The sequence below is a fragment of the Nothobranchius furzeri genome, chromosome 3 (assembly GCF_043380555.1).
Source record: "Nothobranchius furzeri strain GRZ-AD chromosome 3, NfurGRZ-RIMD1, whole genome shotgun sequence".
NCBI classification, from domain to species: domain Eukaryota; kingdom Metazoa; phylum Chordata; class Actinopteri; order Cyprinodontiformes; family Nothobranchiidae; genus Nothobranchius; species Nothobranchius furzeri.
The window spans coordinates 54,807,405-54,825,095 of NC_091743.1; the positions used below are offsets into that span (position 1 = coordinate 54,807,405).

The following is a 17,691-nucleotide window of genomic DNA, read 5'->3' on the forward strand; positions in this document are numbered from 1 at the left end:
TAAAAATAGAGCAAAACTTAAAAAAAAAAAAAAAACGAATTAAATTTGAAATGAACTTGACAGTCTAATTTCTGGCCAAACCTCCAAGGGCAAAACACTTGTTTTTAAATATATTTTATAAGGTGCAAAGAGAACCAACAGAAATGTTATAGCAGCTGTCAGTGTCTCATTAGGAACACCATGATAACCACACATCTGGAGAGCCGAGCCACAAAAAGGGGCGGGTTTTTCTTTCCTATTTCACCAAATTCCTAGTATTTGGACGTTTTTGGTAGTTTGGTCTACAATGTCCACTCACAAAAATCTGCACTACAGGTGAACATGTTTTACTGAAAGATTTGCACATTTTTTCTTAATCTGAAAATATTTTAAATGCATTTAATACATGAATAAACAAAAGTGTTTAATGCACAACACCATGCATACTTTTATACCTGATTGAAGACCAATGTGTCCACCTCCTATGAACACAAGTTACCCTAGCTGTTGGTGTATGTGGTCTCAGTTCTGCAGCAGTAAACTGAGTCTGATCCCCTCACCACTCAGGCTGTGGACAGAGGCCAGCGAGGTCAGCGATCTTCCACTCTCTCTCCCATTCTTCGTCTTTCCCAGGCTCTTAATGAAGACAGCAAACCAAACAGCACCAACCGGACTTCTTACGCTGCTGACTTCAAACTAATGTTCAGATCGCCAAACGTGATGTCTTGCACATGATTGGGATTTTTAAAATGTTTTAATTTTGTAAAATATGCGTATCTTTCACCTCTTCTAAGTTGTCGATTGCTGTCTGGTTCAATGGCGCACTCTGTGCCGAGTCCAAAGAAGACCTCTCTAAGTGGGAGCACAGTTTTTGACCGTGGTTCCACAGAGGAGCAGGGACCTCAACCTCCGCTGCGTAGCTTCCTTTGTTTGACCATGCTGGCGTGTTTCTGTCCCGCCTACCCCGTCAACATCGTGGGCCTGGTCTTCTCTGCCATGGTGAGTTGGAACTCGACAGCTTCTATAGCTAAAGAAAATAATTAGAGACGCTGTGCTCTGACATGTTGGGAGCAAATGTGCTGGAGACTAAAATGAGACACCCCCCCCTCTCTACACACACCTGCTCTCCCCATCAAACACATGTGACACAAAACAAGCTGCTACACTAAAGCAATAATTTAGACGTAGGATCTTAAAATAGCTTGAAAAGAAATTTTAGGTTGTATTTCTATTTTTTTCCAGTCTAGAAAGAGTTATTATCAAGGCGACTACGAGGGTTCAAGGCGACTGGGCAGGAATGCTTTGCTTGTGTCCGTGGCGTCCATCTTCATCGGCCTTCTCGTCATCGCCATCACCTGCGTTGTTCATTTCACCTCAGTAAGACTATCCCCACCACCCTCGTTGGCTTACCAGTTAAAAACAGACGAACAATCAGGGTGCTGCTAGAATGTTTCTTTGGAAAATGTTTTGATTTGTTCCTCCAAAGCTCTGCAGCTTAATAGTACATGTCTAATATTCAAATACACTTCTAAAATAATAAAAATAAAATCACCTGATCAAATTTAACAATGTTCATTAGATGTAAGAAATGTTTGCATTCAACGTGTTTTTTCTTTAGAACAAAAACAACTGAAAACCAAAAATACTTTTTAGAATGCCGATCAGATGTGCATGAGATCTGTGTGACACATGCATAAAATTTACATTTATTGGTCTCCTATTCCTTTCTACAGATGGATTTTTAGCATTGAGGGGAGACCGAGAAGAGAAAGGAGCCGCCAGGTGACTGGTCCGATGTGTTCACCACATCCACAAATCAAAGGACATGACTTTGGTTCCTCATTTCCTGGTTTGCTTTGTGGACCATTAATGACTTGATGCTTTCTAGAAAAATGTATAAAACACTTGGATATGAAAAGTTTTCTTCACTTTTTACTGCTTGTCATTTAGCACAAAGTAGAATAGTAAATAAATGATTAAATACGTGAAGATGCACCACAGCCATGTAATAAATATTAATCTTTGGTGACAATATGGCAAAAAACAGAGAAATACTTGGGCCTGAATGCGTCGTTAATAAAACTGAATGAAGACCAACAGAAGCATCCTTTTTCTAAGGCACATTTACACTATAGAAGATCCAGAACCAGAGCAACACGATCATGAACTATCCACCTTCCTTCCTTCAGGCACACGATTGAGCAGCCTCAAAGTCCAGAAAACAGCTATAACTTCTTCCTTAAGGCTTATGAACTCTGACCTTTAAGCTGTCCTCTCCTCTTTGTTTTTTCCAGTTTAATTTAGATGTTTATTGCCTCTTTAATTATTATTTTAAGGCTGACCTGCTCATTTGTTCTTTCTAACATGCTAAATGACATCAAATGTATCTGGACTTTTCTGAATATTTTTACTGTTTTCTAGTGAAGAGCTCCAGTAGAAATGACCTCGTGCTTCGAATCTGACTGATAATTCTTATGTTTTCAAGTGTGAAAACTGTGCCATGGGGATTTACGTGAATTGCTTCTGTGGTCTAAAAATGATCTTAGATTTCAGTGCATCGAGAGGTGAATTTGTGAACCTCTGACTCTGAGTTGTGTTGAGGAAACAGTAAAGGTTTTGTTCTGATGGCTCTTTGATCAGTGGGAGATCTGTGCAGGTGCAGCTGCACCACCCGTCCGGTCTGCTAAACCTTCCTGCATGCCTTTTGAAGTCAGCTCTGACGTCCCTTTTTCATCAGTTACTCAGAGTGCTCTTGCTGTTTAAGTCCTCAATCTGACCCCATTCTGCTATTTCTTGATTACATGTTGAGCTTTGGAAAAGTTGGAAAACACTTTGATGGAATCCAGTTTTATGGTCTTTCTCAGCTTTTTTATTTGATTTTTTTTTGTATCTGTTGTTTTCATTTGAACGCTGCTATGCAGCTGCTCAGAGATTGCTGGACAGAGTTAGAGCGTTTTAGAAATTGCATCAAAGTATGTGACCACATCGGTACTCAAACAAGCTGTTTAAAGTCTGAAAATTCAATGAAATGTTTCTGACAGCTTAAATATTTTGAAGTGCCTAGACGTACTTTCTAATTTTCACCCCTGATTCGTTTTTCTTTGATCTAGCTTCAAGTGTTTTACCCGCAGATCTGAATCCGTAATGTAATAGTTTGTAGTTGTGCTGTTCACCAAGCTTATGCCCAAAAGTAAAGCTAAAAATGTCTTTTAAATGTATCTTCTGGTGCAACATGGACCTTTCTCCTATAAAAACACGTTAATGTCCTACTGTTCCATTTTCTGTGTAAATTTAGCAAACTATCGATTTTTATTTATATCATCTTTCAACAATCTTAATTTGAATAAACATAGATTAGTTCTGACCAGATCGATAAGCTAATGGCTAGTCAGATTCAGGCCAGTTCCTAAATGGATTTATGCTGTCCTGAATGCTAATCTAAAATATGCCGTTAAAAGGTTACGCAACCCCCCTAAGCAGGGAGGCCCAGACTTCCCTCTTCCCAGCCACTTGGGACAGTTCTTCCAGGGGAATCTCAAGGTGTTCCCTGGCCAGGAGAGAGACATAGTCCCTCCACCGTGTCCTGGGTCTACCTTTAGGTCTCCTCCCGGTTGGACGTGCCAGGAAAACCTCACCAGGGAGGTGTCCAGGAGGCATCCTGACCATCCTGACCAGATGCCCGAGCCACCTCAACTGGCTCCTCTTGATGTGGAGGAGCAGCGGGTCTACTCCGAGCCCCTCCCGAATGACTGAGCTTCTCACCCTATCTCTAAGGGAGAGCCCAGCCACTCTTCGGAGAAAACTCATTTCGGCCGCTTCTATCCGTAATCTCGTTCTTTCGGTCACTACTCAAAGCTCATGACCATAGGTGAGGGTAGAAACGTAGATGACCGGTAAATCGAGAGCTTCGCCTTGTGACTCAGCTCTTTCTTCACCACGACAGTACAACGCCCGCATCACTGCAGACGCAGCACCAATCCACCTATATCGATCTCACGCTCCAGTTTTCCCTCACTCATGAACAAGACCCCGAAATACTTAAACTCCTCCACTTGGGGCAGGACCTCATCCCTGACCCGGAGAAGGCATTCTACCCTTTTCCAAATCAAGACCATGGTCTCAGATTTAGAGGAGCTGGTTCTCATCCCAGCTGCTTCACACACAGCTGCGAACCAAGCTCTGACACCGGTCATACAGGGACCTAACAGCCCATATCAGAGGGCCTGGTACCCCATACTCTCGGAGTACCCCCCACAGGGCCCCCCGAGGAACGCGGTCAAACACCTTCTCCAAATCCACAAAACACATGTAGACTGGTTTGGCAAACTCACACGCACCCTCCAGGATCCCCCTTGCCACAGAGGAGCTTTTTAACCACCTCAGTGACCTCAGCATCAGAGATTTGAGAGCCCAACCCAAAGTCCCCAGACTCTGCTTTCTCACTGGAAGAATTGTCGGTGGGATTGAGGAAGTCTTCAGAGTATTCTGCCCACCAATCCACAACGTCCTGAGTAAAGGTCAGCAGCACATCGTCCCCACTATAGATAGTGTTGGTAGTGCACTGCTTTCACCCCCTTCCTGAGGCGCCGGATGGTGGACCAGAATTTCCTCAAAGCCGTATGGAAGTCTTGCTCCATGGTCTCACCGAACTCCTCCCATGCCCGGGTTGTTGCCTTGGCGACCACCTGAGCCGCGTTCTGTTTGGACTGCTGGTAGCCGTCAGCTGCCTCTGGAGTCCCACAGGCCAAAAAGACCTGATAGGACTCTTTCTTCAGCTTGACAGCATCCCTAACCGCCGGTGTCCACCAGCGGGTTCGGGGGTTGCCACCACGACAGGCACCGATGATCCTGCGACCACAGCTCCGGTCGGCCGCCTCAACAATAGAGTCACGGAACAGGGTCCATTCAGACTCAATGTCTCCCGCCTCCCCCGGAACATTTTGGAAGTTCTGTCGGAGGTGGAAATTGAAGCTCTTTCTGACAGGAGACTTTGCCAGACGTTCCCAGCAGACCCTCACAATACGTTTGGGCCTGCCTGGTCTGACCGGCATCCTCCTCCACCATCTGAGCCAACTCACCAACAGGTAGTGGTCAGTTGACAGCTCCGCCCCTCTCTTCACCCGAGTGTCCAAGACATGCAGCCGCAGGTCAGATGAAACAACAACAAAGTCGATCATCGAGCTGCGGCCTTCGGTATCCTGGTGCCAAGACCACATATGGACACCTTTATGTCTTAACATGGTGTTCATTATGGACAATCCATGACTGGCACAGAAGTCCAATAACAAAACACCACTCGAATTCAGATCAGGGGGGCCGTTCCTCCCAACCACCCCTCTCCAGGTCTCACTGTCGTTGCCCACATGAGTGTTAAAGTCCCCCAGCAAAACGAGGGAGTCACCGGAAGGAACGCTTTCCAGCACCCCCTCCAAGGTCTCCAAAAAGGGTGGGTAGTCTGAACTGTAGTTTGGTGCATAAGCACAGACTACAGTCAGAACCCCTCCCCCCACTCGTAGGCGGAGGGAGGCTACCCTCTCATTCACTGGGGTAAACCCCAATGTACAGGCACCAAGATGGGGGGCAACTAGTATGTCCACCCCTGCTCGGCGCCTCTCAGTGGGAGCAACTCCAGAGTGGTAGAAAGTCCAACCCCTCTCAAGGAAACTGGTTCCAGAGCCAGAGCCCTGCGTTGAGGTGAGTCCGACTATATCTAGTCGGAACCTCTCAACCTCACACACCAACTCAGGCTCCTTCCCCACCAGAAAGGCGACATTCCATGTGCCAAGAGCCAGCTTCTGTAGCTGAGGATCAGACTCCCAAGGTCCCCGCCCTCGACTACCACCCATCACACACTGCACCCGACCCCTTTGGCCCCTCCCACGAGTGGTGAGCCCATGGGAAGGTGAACCCACGTTTCCTCTTCAGGCTGTGCCTGGCCGGGCTCCATGGGTGAAAGCCCGGCCACCAGGTGCTCGCCAATGTGCTCCACCTCCAGGCCTGGCTCCAGAGGGGTCCCCGGTGACCCACGTCCGGGCGAGGGAACACGGTTTCCATCTATATAATTAATCATAAGAGGTCTTCCGGCTGCTCAATGTCTGATCCCTCACCTAGGACCTGTTTGCCATGGGTGACCCTTCCAGAGGCAGAAAGCCTCAGACAACTTAACTCCTTAGATCCCATTTGAATCAGAAGTTTTTAATTTAACATAACCCAGTAAACATTATCAAAATCTTATGGTTATAAGTGTGTGTGTGTGTGTGTGTGTGTGTGTGTGTGTGTGTGTGTGTGTGTGTAAGAGCATGTTCAACTTTGTACTCTTATACTCTTTTTAACCTGCTGCTATGGAGAGTAGGTCCTCTTGCAAAGCTGTAGTTTGATAACTGGAAAGTGTTAGAGTGTGAGTGCTGCTGTGTCTATTTGTTTTATTTTGCATGATTAAATTTAGAAACATTTTATGTAAGTTGTTACTCCCCAACCCGGGTATTTGCGAACATGTCTTAGTAGCAGCTGTAGAGAGGTAGAAAGTTCATGCTTTTTCTGCCATGTGATGTGAAACTGATATCAGTGTGTGAGGTGTAAATAAGCATTAGAGTTGTCTTACCTTTTCTTTCCACCAGACATTAAATCATTGTGAAAAGGCCTCGAAATGTATTTCGCAGACAGTAGTTGCTGTTATAGTGGCAGAGTTCCTTTCCACCGGCAGCAAAGTGTAACGTTTTGGACACGTCGCAGAAGCATGTACCTATATGGAATATTGGGCTGATACAGATATTAATATAGCTGTTATGGCCGATAACAGATATTTGCCTATCTATCTATCTATCTATCTATCTATCTATCTATCTATCTATCTATCTATCTATCTATCTATCTATCTATCTATCTATCTATCTATCTATCTATCTATCTATCTATCTATCTATCTATCTATCTATCTATCTATCTATCTATCTATCTATCTATCTATCTATCTATCTATCTATCTATCTATCTATCTATCTATCTATCTATCTATCTATCTATCTATCTATCTATCTATCTATCTATCTATCTATCTATCTATCTATCTATCTATCTATCTATCTATCTATCTATCTATCTATCTATCTATCTATCTATCTATCTATCTATCTATCTATCTATCTATCTATCTATCTATCTATCTATCATCACAGTGATAGTAATATATATATATATATATTGCCATAGATATATTACTATCACTATCATATGACTAAACAATTACACAGCATCACCCCCTTAAAGCTACATATAGATGGTATAATGTTAGTTGTTTACAGCCTTTCCTCAGATCTGAGCAATCACTTTCAACATGGCAAATTAACTTGATCTTCATGCTTGAACCTGAAGATTTTTAAAGATTTTTACAATTATCAGAAAGCAAGAATCTAATATTTTAACAAACAAACAAACCAACCAACCAATGGTGTTTATTTGCTGTTGGAGCATTTTAGATGTACGGGATTGAACGTCACCATAGTTTATCCATTTTCCTCTCTCCTTTACAGTTGTTTTTTTAAACATTTCACTTAAGAACACAATAAAAATAACATTTCTGGCACATGTTCTATATCACAGTACAGTCAGTTATCCCTGCAGCCATGCTAATGAATCTATGTTTAGCTGTTTCTGGTGATGTTTGGCATATCACGACATCTCTCAATACTGCCGCACCATTTGTCTGCATTCCTGAGACACTTTCATGTAGTTTGATATGTCATACTGTATTACCTACTAAACATAGCAGATATCCATGAGACAGAGGTGCCCACTCTGACACATGATCAAACCAAACTGTTGCCATGTGACTGAAGCCTCCAAAAAGTTGCCTAAAAGGTGGGAGGACATAAAGTGATGATTCAGAGGGCTTTGATCCTAGAAGTCCACCTCATGACTCATCTCAGTTTTCTTAATGTTGATATTTAAAGCGTTTCACCGCTCCCCACCTGCCATTGATGCCCCCCACAGACCCCGATGACACAACTTACACCTACACTTGCCCCATAAAAACATAGGTTCAGGGGGAACTTAACGCAATGCTTCTGATGAATCAGACTCTATGACAGTTCAGCACTGCGCGTGGACAAATCGTTTTGGCAGTATTCTCTATTATCTCCCATTAGTTTGAGAAAAATGCAGGATTGTAGCGGAGCCTCTTTGATGTCACATTAAAGCAAAACTCGAGAGGATGAGATGAAAAATGAGTGCAGGGATTAGGCGGCTTGAAAGAATTTAGTGAGATTATCAAGGGATCAAGGTAGACTTTGTGACAGGAAACTGATTGCAGCCCAGTGTGAAGGAGGAAAATTCACACAAACAAAAATTAATTAAATCCGTTCACAGTCTTTGTTGTTAGGCTTCGTTAAAGCATGCTTGATGTCTCTACTCGTAAGACGATCGTTTAATTTTTTCTCACATCACCTGTAGCTGTGTTGTTGTGTTGCAGAGAACATTGTTGATGTATTTTTAGAGAACAGTCCATGACTCACGTCAGGTGCTCATAAATAAGCCCCTCCAACAAGCTATCTCCATTAGCACCAGTCCCAGCACACACACACACACCGGCATACACACGTATGTGCACACTGTAATCACACACACACACACACACACACACACACACACACACACACACACACACACACACACACACACACACACACACACACACACACACACACACACACACACACACACACACACACACACACACACACACACACACACACAGAGCTTATGATGGCTCATTTCTTCTACACAGGGGTTTCATGTTGTGTGAATAAGTGAAAGATGATAATTGTGGGAGTGAAGCAGAGAAAAAAAGGTTCTGGAAGACTTTTGTTAAAAAATATGTTTTGCAATTTTAAATTCTATTTTTAAATGCACTTTTCTTCTGCTAAGATAAGTATCTACTTTTCCAAATATCCCACTTTGTTCACTCTGAGTCGCTGCTAAAGTTTTCTCTCAACTTTTTGATGCAGTAAGAAAGAGTGAAGCAGACTGAGCTATTTTTTAGTTAGCCTCTTTTTAGAAATGGTTACTCTTACTTCTTTTACTTTTGCTCTCAACGGATGACAGTTGAGAAACAGAGAGAGAGAGAGAGAATGGGAGGGAGGGAGGGAGGGAGGGAGTAAAGTAAAATATGGAGTACAAAAATTTAATGAATAAGCAAAAACCGCGAAGGGATGAATCTTTGTGCTTGTATGTTGTTTACTTCTTAAGGTCAATGCGAAAGATGGAAAGGAAGACTAAAACAAATGTTTTTATCTAATTTTTGCTTGCCACTGAAGACAAAAGGTTTATTTACAATATTATGTGCACACTGCACATTTTTCTGGAAATTTGGGAAGACGGGAGCGATTGGAGGGCGACCCGCACCCACGGAAAGCACTGTCCGATTGGAGACTTCTCAGACTGGGACGTTACTCGAGGCGAATCGTAAGCTGGACAATGTTCTAGCTGCGATACCGGTATTAGTGCGCAAAATGGATGTCATCTCGAAGAGGGTCACCGGACGGTATGGACAAGTTTAAAAACCCAAAATTGGCTTCACTGAAGGACTGGAATGATCAGTTTAAAGACTGAAGGCAGAGAGGAAAATTATCTCAGCCTGACCCAAACAAATTCTTGTTATCTGAATCTGACGCCCTGGTAGCCTTGAACGGCAAGCAACAAACCCCCACGAAGGAATGTAGACAGATGCTGTGAAAACCCAACCTACCCCCCCCGCCTTCGAATTGGTGGACTTCAGCCTGGCGAGGTCATCAATCTGCAGGAGTCAATGTGCTCTTCGCTTCTCCCAAGATCTCCCTCCCACCTGTGACCGTACAGTAGATGAGCACCGTAGATGGCTGCTCTCGCTGGGGGAAACAGGATTCCACCCCCCCCCCCCCCCCCGCCTTCCTACTGGAGTATCATGCTATGTTGTGTTGTCTGAAGTCTGTTGCATATTTGTTGAGGTGTTTTTTTTGCAGAGCAAAGCTGCCCTCCTGGTGGGAGGGTAACTGTGAAGTGCCTTTTTTTCCCTCCACCTGAACCAATCCTCATGTAACCCTCTTATCTCTATTAAGGTAGCGCGACTCGGGTTGCGAATGACCACAGTCACCAATTCTTGTCATGTGTCTTGCCCATGTATGTCTGATCTCTGAATTGTGTGTACTGAAACTCAAATTTCTCTGGGATTAATAAAGTATTGATTGACTGACTGATTGATCAGATCTACGTTCCAACCTTCACCTATGGTCACAAGCTTTTGGTAGTCACTGAAAGAACAAGATTGTGGATACTAGCGGCTGAAATGACTTATCTGTAGGGTGTCTGGGTTCTCTTAGAGATAGGGTTAGAAGTTTGGTCATCGGGGAGGGGCTCGGGGTAGACCCGCTGCTCCTCCACATCGAGAGGAGCCAGTTGAGGTGGCTTAAGACATCTGGTCAGGAGGCCTCCTGGACACCTCCTTGGTGAGGTTTTATGTTCACTTCCAATTGGGAGAAGACCTAAAGGAAGACCCAGGACATGCCAGAGGGACTATGTCTCTCACCTGGCCAGGGAATGCCTTATGATTCCCCTGGAAGAACTGGCCCAAGTGGCTGGGAAGAGGGAAGTCTGGGCCTCCCTGCTTAGGCTACCGCCCCCGTGATCCGACTCTGGATAAGCAGGATATAATCGATGGATGGATTAAAATGGTGAAAATGTTATACGCCTTCCCAAAAGTAAATTACCATCTTGCAGGAACTTGTCGGGTTATCTTAAACCAGCTCATTTGGTGACGATCAGGCTGTCTGATGCAGTTCTGAGTATAACGTTGGTTGGTGGGTTTTTTTTGTCAGATTTGAGAGCATTCCTGTCATTTTAACTGGATATCTCCGATGTTACATCATTTCAGCTATAACCAAACACAAAGTAAGTACATTTAATGGTGAGTCCAAACATGGTAAAGCACTGTATGATAAAATCCTGACATAAATAGAAACTAGTTAAAAGTCTCTGTCTGACCTGCTGCCCTTTCTCTTCAGTCTGACAGGGATGCCCTTTGGAAACACGCATGTGGTAAGAAAATTGGGGCAAGGCTATTGCCTAATACAATAGAAAAACATGGATGATCTGTACTTCTTTTTGTGTTTATCGTGAAGAATCAGAACACAAAAGACTGATGACATTTATTGCACAGGGATGCACAATTTCATCTGAAAGCACGAGAACACATAGAATACCGACATTAGAGTTAAAAGCCTAGCATCCCTTAAAATCATATGCATCACACATTGCCTTTTATGCTTCCGATTTATTCTGAGATCTGTTAAAAATGGGTTTTGTCAAAGTCCTAAAAAACCCTCAAGTCACTTCATTAGATCTTGCTCTTATGTGTCAGTGTGTGGTGTGAATGATTGCTGTCAAACCAAATTTTAAATGAATATCTGCAACACTGTCTGAGTTAAAGGAGTTTTTGTGCATGCAAACGTTGATAGCGGCCACCTTGAATTGGGTTTAAAAAAGACTAAATCATCATTACCCTGGGATTTAATAAACTCATGTCCAGGGAAAATATGTATTTGATAGCAAACTATATGAGTGCTCTGAAACTGCTTTGAGGGAAATAGATCACATAATCTGAAAACATGTCTGGACATGTCAAGGATACTTCTGTTTGAGAAAACAGCTCTAGGAGGCTGTGTGATGCATGAAAGTACAGGAGAAACGCTGCCCCTCTCACAGAGGCACACTCTGGTTTGCATCATTGTGGAGAATGATTCACACTGCTGCAGGATAATGAGTCCAAACACACATCAAAGCTGTGCAAAAACTCCCTCATGACCACAGAATACCCGGGAGAAGAGCACTGTCCATCACAGACCTTCGCCCACCTGGTTGTCAAGAACTCTGAAGTTTCCAGAAATCATAACAAACTGCTGGACCGCGCTGAGAGAAAGGCTTTCATTCAATATTTTACAGCTTTGTGTGGTCAAATGAAAAGATTAGGAAACCACATTGCCTGGCTAAAAACAGTCACCACCAAAAAAAAAGGGGCACACTCTAATATTTTGTTGGTCACACATTATGACCAACATTTTGATTACGACACACATTCGCTGTGGCATTGTTTCGATAAGCTTCTGCAATGTCACGAGGTTTATTTCCATCCAGTGTTGCATTAATGTTTCACCAAGATCTTGCACTGATGATGGTTAACGTTAATGTTTATTTATTTGGCAGACGCTTTTACCCAAAGCGACGTACAATTGTTAACCTATAGGGCATGTTGTGATCTGTGGGGAAACCGAAGTACCCGGAGGAAACCCACACATGCATGGGGAGTACATGCAACTCCACGCAGAAAGACCGCAGCCAGGTTTTGAACGTGCAACCTTCTTGCTGTGAGGCAACAGTACTAACAACTGCGCCACCATGCAGCTACGATGGGAGCGTCTGACTGCTGAATGAAGCCTTCTCCAGCACATCCCAATAATTCTCAACGGGGTTAAGGTCTGGACTCTGTGGTGGTCAATCCATGTGTGAAAATGATGTCTCATGCTCCCTAAACCACTCTTTCACTATCTGAGCCCGATGAATCCTGGCATTGTCATCTTGGAGTAAGCCCGTGCCATCAGGGAAGATGGAATAACCTGGTCATTCAGTATATTCAAGTGGTCAGCTGACCTCATTCATGTATCACACCCTGTTGCTGAACCTAGACCTGACCAACTGCAGCAACCCCAGATCATAACACCGCCCCCACAGGCTTGTACACTAGGCACCAGGCATGATGGGTGCACCACTTCATCTGCCTCTCTTCTTATCCATCACTCTGGAACAGGGTTCATCTGGACTCTTCAGACCACATGATCTTCTTCCATTGCTCCAACCTTTATGCTCCCTAGCAAACTGAAGCCCTTTTTCTCCGGTTTGCTTCACTGATTAGTGGTTTTCTTACAGCTACACAGCCGTTAAGTCCCCTCACACTGTGCGTATGGAAATGCTCTTACTTTCACTATTAAACACAGCCCTGAGTTGTTGTCTTATTTGATTTCACTAAATGTTTAAGTGATCACCGATCACAATTATTCCGGAATTTTTTTATGTCCACATTTCTTCCTCAAAAACGATGGATCCCCTCTATCCTTCCAGTTTTTAATAAAGCGTTGGACAGTTCTTAACCTAATTTTAGTCGTTTCTGCAATCTTCTTAGATGTTTTCTCAGCTTGATGCATGCCAATGATCTGACCCTTCTCAAACAGACTAACATCTTTTCCATGACCACCAGATGTGTCTTTCCACATAGTTGTTTAAAAAAGAAGAAGCAACTCATTGCACCAGTTGGGGTAAAATAACTTGTTGCAGCTGAAAGACAATCACCCATGCAGTAATTATCTAATAGGAGGCTTGGATAGTTAAATCCAGATGGTTACTTTGGCCATGCAGTGTTTTTCTTTATAAAGTGTTCTAAATGTGGTTTAATGTTATTATAAAAAAAAAAGAAGTTGTGAATAAATATGTATACAGTCACATTTTTCTTTATTGCCGTTGTTACTGTTTACAAAGGATTAGCATCTACAGATACATTAGTGTTATTAAAACAACACCACTTTAAAAAGCGTGAATAAAAACACATTCAGTAGGCTTTTCAGATCGAATCGACAAAATGAATGACCAAAAGCATTCTTACTGAAACTGGTACAACAATCACCCCACTCAGGGGCCCTGGAGACCGTTAGATTGCCCTCGTGGGATGAATAAGAAAGCCTGAGAGGTGATGGTTCCTGATCATGGATCAGTCTAATATACAATAACTGCAAACCAGATAAAGTCACTCATCTGTAATTCTTGTAATTCGTGTTCATGATTGTACAGTGATGGTAATCTCATGTTATTTTGACCAGCACTCACACCTGCTACGAACCAGCATATAGACCCATAAGAATATGGGACATAAAATCTAATGTAAAATGCAACTTTTGTATTAACTCCTGATGATGACTTGTTGGTTAGCTTGTTTTCCTGGTATTTCTATCATTTCTTATTTTTTTGGTCCCTGTTGTTTTTCAAATTTAACTTTTTATTAAATATTTTTTATTCATATTGTGCTTGTGAAGCACCTTGGCATTTGAGTCCTGATTGAAAGGCGCTATATAAATAAACCTTTCTTTCTTCTAAAACCCTTTGCAGCAGTCAAAGGTAGCCATGTGACTGGCTGATGAGATTTTTGAGTTGACAGGTGGTCTAACAGGTGTACCGTCATTGACGGCAGCGTCCATAAACGATCTTTGAGCCTTCTTTCAGGCGGAAGAGACGGAGAGGCACCAGCTGAATCCAATTAGCCATCATCGGGTCAGGTTTAAGAGGATAATTACTACTGTTTGGGTAGTTCCAGGCACTCGCACTAGTCTCTAGGTTACTCTTGTTTGTCTATGATTTTTTGTTGGATATCTCGCCATAATTCTGATTACTTCTTCTCATCACCTCAGGCCATCAACGCCGCTTCAAAGTCGCCATAACTCCATCTCTCTGGACTGCGTCCCTACCTCCTCCACCAACCGACTCACTCTCACCCTCCGCTCACTCACCCCTCCTGTTGGGCTCACTGCCTCTCCCACGCTCACCAAGGTCTCTTCCCCCGTAAGTCCCGAACATCCAAACCCCCATGCTGTGTCACTTCCCAGGCCTCACCTGTCTCTCCTCCTCAGACTCCCTCCTGGCTTACTCTGCTCCCACCGGACTTCCCGGTGCACCTTTAGTTCCCGTTTGCATAATATTTTTCTTTCCACTTACCTTGTTGTGCTGATTCTGCGTGCCTTGGGTTAAACACCTTCCTCAGAGCACGACAACTAGATTTAATTTAAACTAAGCATACACGTGACACAAATCATAAAACACCCCTCTGACCATTTTAAAGAATCATAAAAACACACCAACTTTACTTTTATTTAAATTTTAAGAGTATAGATCTAAAGTAATGACAATAAAAAGATCAGGAGCATTAATGTTTAAAAATGAAAGAAAGAAACTGACAACAAAAGGGGTGGTTCTGAACTTTTGCCGGTTATATTTATAATTCAGATAAATGGCATGAAGCTGTCGTCAGAATTCAGGACAAAACCCAAAAACTTCACAAGGACTTTTTCTGTTAATGTTTGTTGTGTAATAACACTCAAGACCTCTAGAGGGGCGTCAAGATGATGATTTGACCTGTAACTGGAATGAAACAGAAGATAATCACCTGACTGTTCAGAGTAAATCATCCTGATTTAGGTCATACGTAACACAAGTCCTTCGCCTCCACTCCAGAGTAGGTGTGATCAGAAAATTGCACATTTCTCCAGAGACAGTCTAAAAAAATCCCCTACAGACAGAAAAAGGCTAGTTAATGCAACAGAAAACCTCCCACAAATTAAGGATATTGAGTTCATTCATCAATTCCTGCAGCGCTAATTCTCCAATCATCTCTTTTCATAGTTTTGAGTCATAACAGCAGCAGTTCATGAGAAGACTGGCCTCACGTCTTGATGTGAAGTCTCGTCATCTAAGATGAGTTTTTACTGTTTCTTTGTTTTCTCTTTGTTGGCAGCAGAGGAACATTGCGGTGGCTTTCGGGATTGCTCGTTAACGGAGCTCCACCACAATCTGAGCTGCATTAGTAGGATCAAAAGAGACAGGGCGGGGCAAAGAAAACAGAGACATCATTAAGATGACAGAGAAGAACAGAACCCCTGGATCAGACTCCTAGAATCAAAAACCGGGTTTGCTTTGCTCTGATCTATTACAGCACTGCAGTTAAACAATGGTTCTTCCCTTTGCAGCAGAGTGTGACTCCCTGGTTTCAAGATGCTTCATCAAACTGCTAAAACAAACAGTTTGTAGTCGTCTGAACTGGGACGTGAGACAGAAAGCCTCTGACAGGCAGCCTTGCTTGTTTTCCATAACAACCTCCACATCCCTTCCTCCTGTCTGCAGCAGGAGACCTGTGTAATTACATCCAGAGCACTCTTGATATCACTACTGACATCCACTCGAACTGCCCCTCCCCTCTCTGGCTTTCTCTCTCTCTCTCTGCCTCCCTGCATCTCTGTTCCAGCAGAGCTCGTCCACAGGCAGTGTGCGGTCCTGCCTCTTCATGTGAGTGAAGCATCGCAGCAGACGGAGAGGCGAAGGAACGAGGCAGAGATGAGAGAAGAGGGGGAGTGTGGCAGAGTGCTGAAAAGGGAGCTGAGAGCAGGAGATGACTGAAGGTTCACTCAGACTAAACTCTTTCAGGTAAGTGTGACGCTAATTTGAATATCAGACTGCTCTGCCAGCGATGCTGCATGAAGTGAACACAAGGGAGGTTTTATTTTTAATTTTTCTGCATCCTTTAAAATCCCCTAAGCTGAACAAAACAGAGCATCCTCTCCAGCGGAGGGATGAGAGCTCCATCAGGTCCAAATCAAACACTTCTGCCACTCTGTGGGCCCCTGTTAAAGTGGCGGAGATGAAACTCCTCGAGTTTTGGCTTATGATGGTGGAATCTGCCGCCTCTAAGATTTAAAGACAAAAAGCCTCTCAACATGAAGCAAATGAATGCATAAATAAGAGATGAAAAGACTGAAACGGCTGATTAGAGATGATACGAATCATGAGATGAAGTGTTTTTCTCCTGAGTGAAGATAGCTGGTTCATTCCTGAAATCAGAAATCTGCTAAAACTGTTGCTGTGAATAACAAAAACAGCTAAGATCTCAATTATAATGATCAACACCCAGCATGAAAAAACACCAACTCATTTTAAAAGTGATTAAATGAGGACAGAATCAACAATTAATGAAAAACAAACAAAAAAAGTCTTTGTGATAATTTCATAGGTTATTCTACTGTATTTTGTAAAAAACATCATTATTAACTATAGATCTATTCAGTAGGAATTATAAATAAGAATAATGTATTTTTATAAGATAATTCCTCACACATGTTTTAATGAATGAGTGGTCAGATCTGCTCTAATAGGGCCAAATCTGGAGATTTTCTGCAGCAGATGCAAAACCACGACAAAGAACGTACAAGAGTGTCAAAACATCGTGCTGCATGTGATCAGATCTTTTGCTTTATTTTTGTGAATAAACAATAACACTTCATTGCAGTTAGGCTATAAGTGTGCAGTGTTGTTTGTGCACATGGAAACTACAGTGTACAGAGATCTACAACCTTCTCAAAATCTGAAATAGTAAAGACAATAATGTGTTTTAAGTGTTTCCATGCTTCGTGGAAGTATGCAATTGTTCCATTTGTTTTTCTTTTGCAGACATTGAAAATCATTTGCTGGAAATAAATGCAGAGCTGATTACTGTGAAACCGCCAAGGCCACAGAGGGCTACAGGTGTGATCTGTATGGTGGAGGGCTTGTGTCCCATTAAGAGCCGATGTTCATCTTAGCAGGAACAATCAGGAAAACTTCATCTACACACTCAGCAGTGTAAACTTCTCACTTTGAATGCATACGTACGTCAAATATTAATTCATAAATAAATTAAGTTCATCTGCATTCAGGAGTTTTTGAAGAGAGGCCAATTTCACACACTTAAAGTGACATCATGGAATCTGTAAGAAGCACAACAGGATTATCCACAGCTGCTTTGGTGGCCATCGCCTGCAACGCTTTCATAGGGGTCCTCCTCCTGCTGCTCTGCCTGATCGTCTACAGAGCCTGCAGGGTCCCTTCTAGACTGGA

The 17,691-nt window shown here is 43.0% G+C and overlaps 1 protein-coding gene and 1 long non-coding RNA gene across 3 annotated transcripts; both read left to right on the forward strand.

Annotated features, from left to right (window-relative positions):
* The first annotated feature begins 78 nt into the window (after positions 1-78).
* LOC107385496 (transmembrane protein 233) lies at positions 79-2,076 on the forward strand. 2 transcript variants are annotated; one of them, XM_070549340.1, is made up of 4 exons: positions 79-568; positions 774-978; positions 1,222-1,356; positions 1,713-2,076. In XM_070549340.1, exons 2-4 carry the CDS (start codon positions 796-798, stop codon positions 1,722-1,724), a joined length of 330 nt encoding a protein of 109 aa, XP_070405441.1. In that variant the 5' UTR covers positions 79-568; positions 774-795; the 3' UTR covers positions 1,725-2,076. The 2 variants fall into 2 exon arrangements, with proteins under 2 accessions (XP_070405441.1, XP_015814895.3); XM_015959409.3 differs by having other exon boundaries at positions 79-978.
* A 7,836-nt stretch (positions 2,077-9,912) lies between these two features.
* On the forward strand, positions 9,913-17,558 carry LOC129167080 (uncharacterized). The gene is made up of 3 exons (XR_008565915.2): positions 9,913-14,610; positions 16,070-16,245; positions 17,266-17,558. It is a non-coding gene; the product is annotated as an uncharacterized lncRNA (long non-coding RNA).
* Positions 17,559-17,691: the final 133 nt, after the last annotated feature.

What these genes read in the sequence shown, in the direction of transcription:
- LOC107385496 (XM_015959409.3), top strand. Translation starts at nt 796, where the DNA reads ATGGCGCACTCTGTGCCGAGTCCAAAGAAGACCTCTCTAAGTGGGAGC. An exon ending in GCCTGGTCTTCTCTGCCATG is followed by an intron (nt 979 to 1,221) that starts GTGAGTTGGAAC and finishes ATTTTTTTCCAG; the next exon opens with TCTAGAAAGAGTTATTATCA.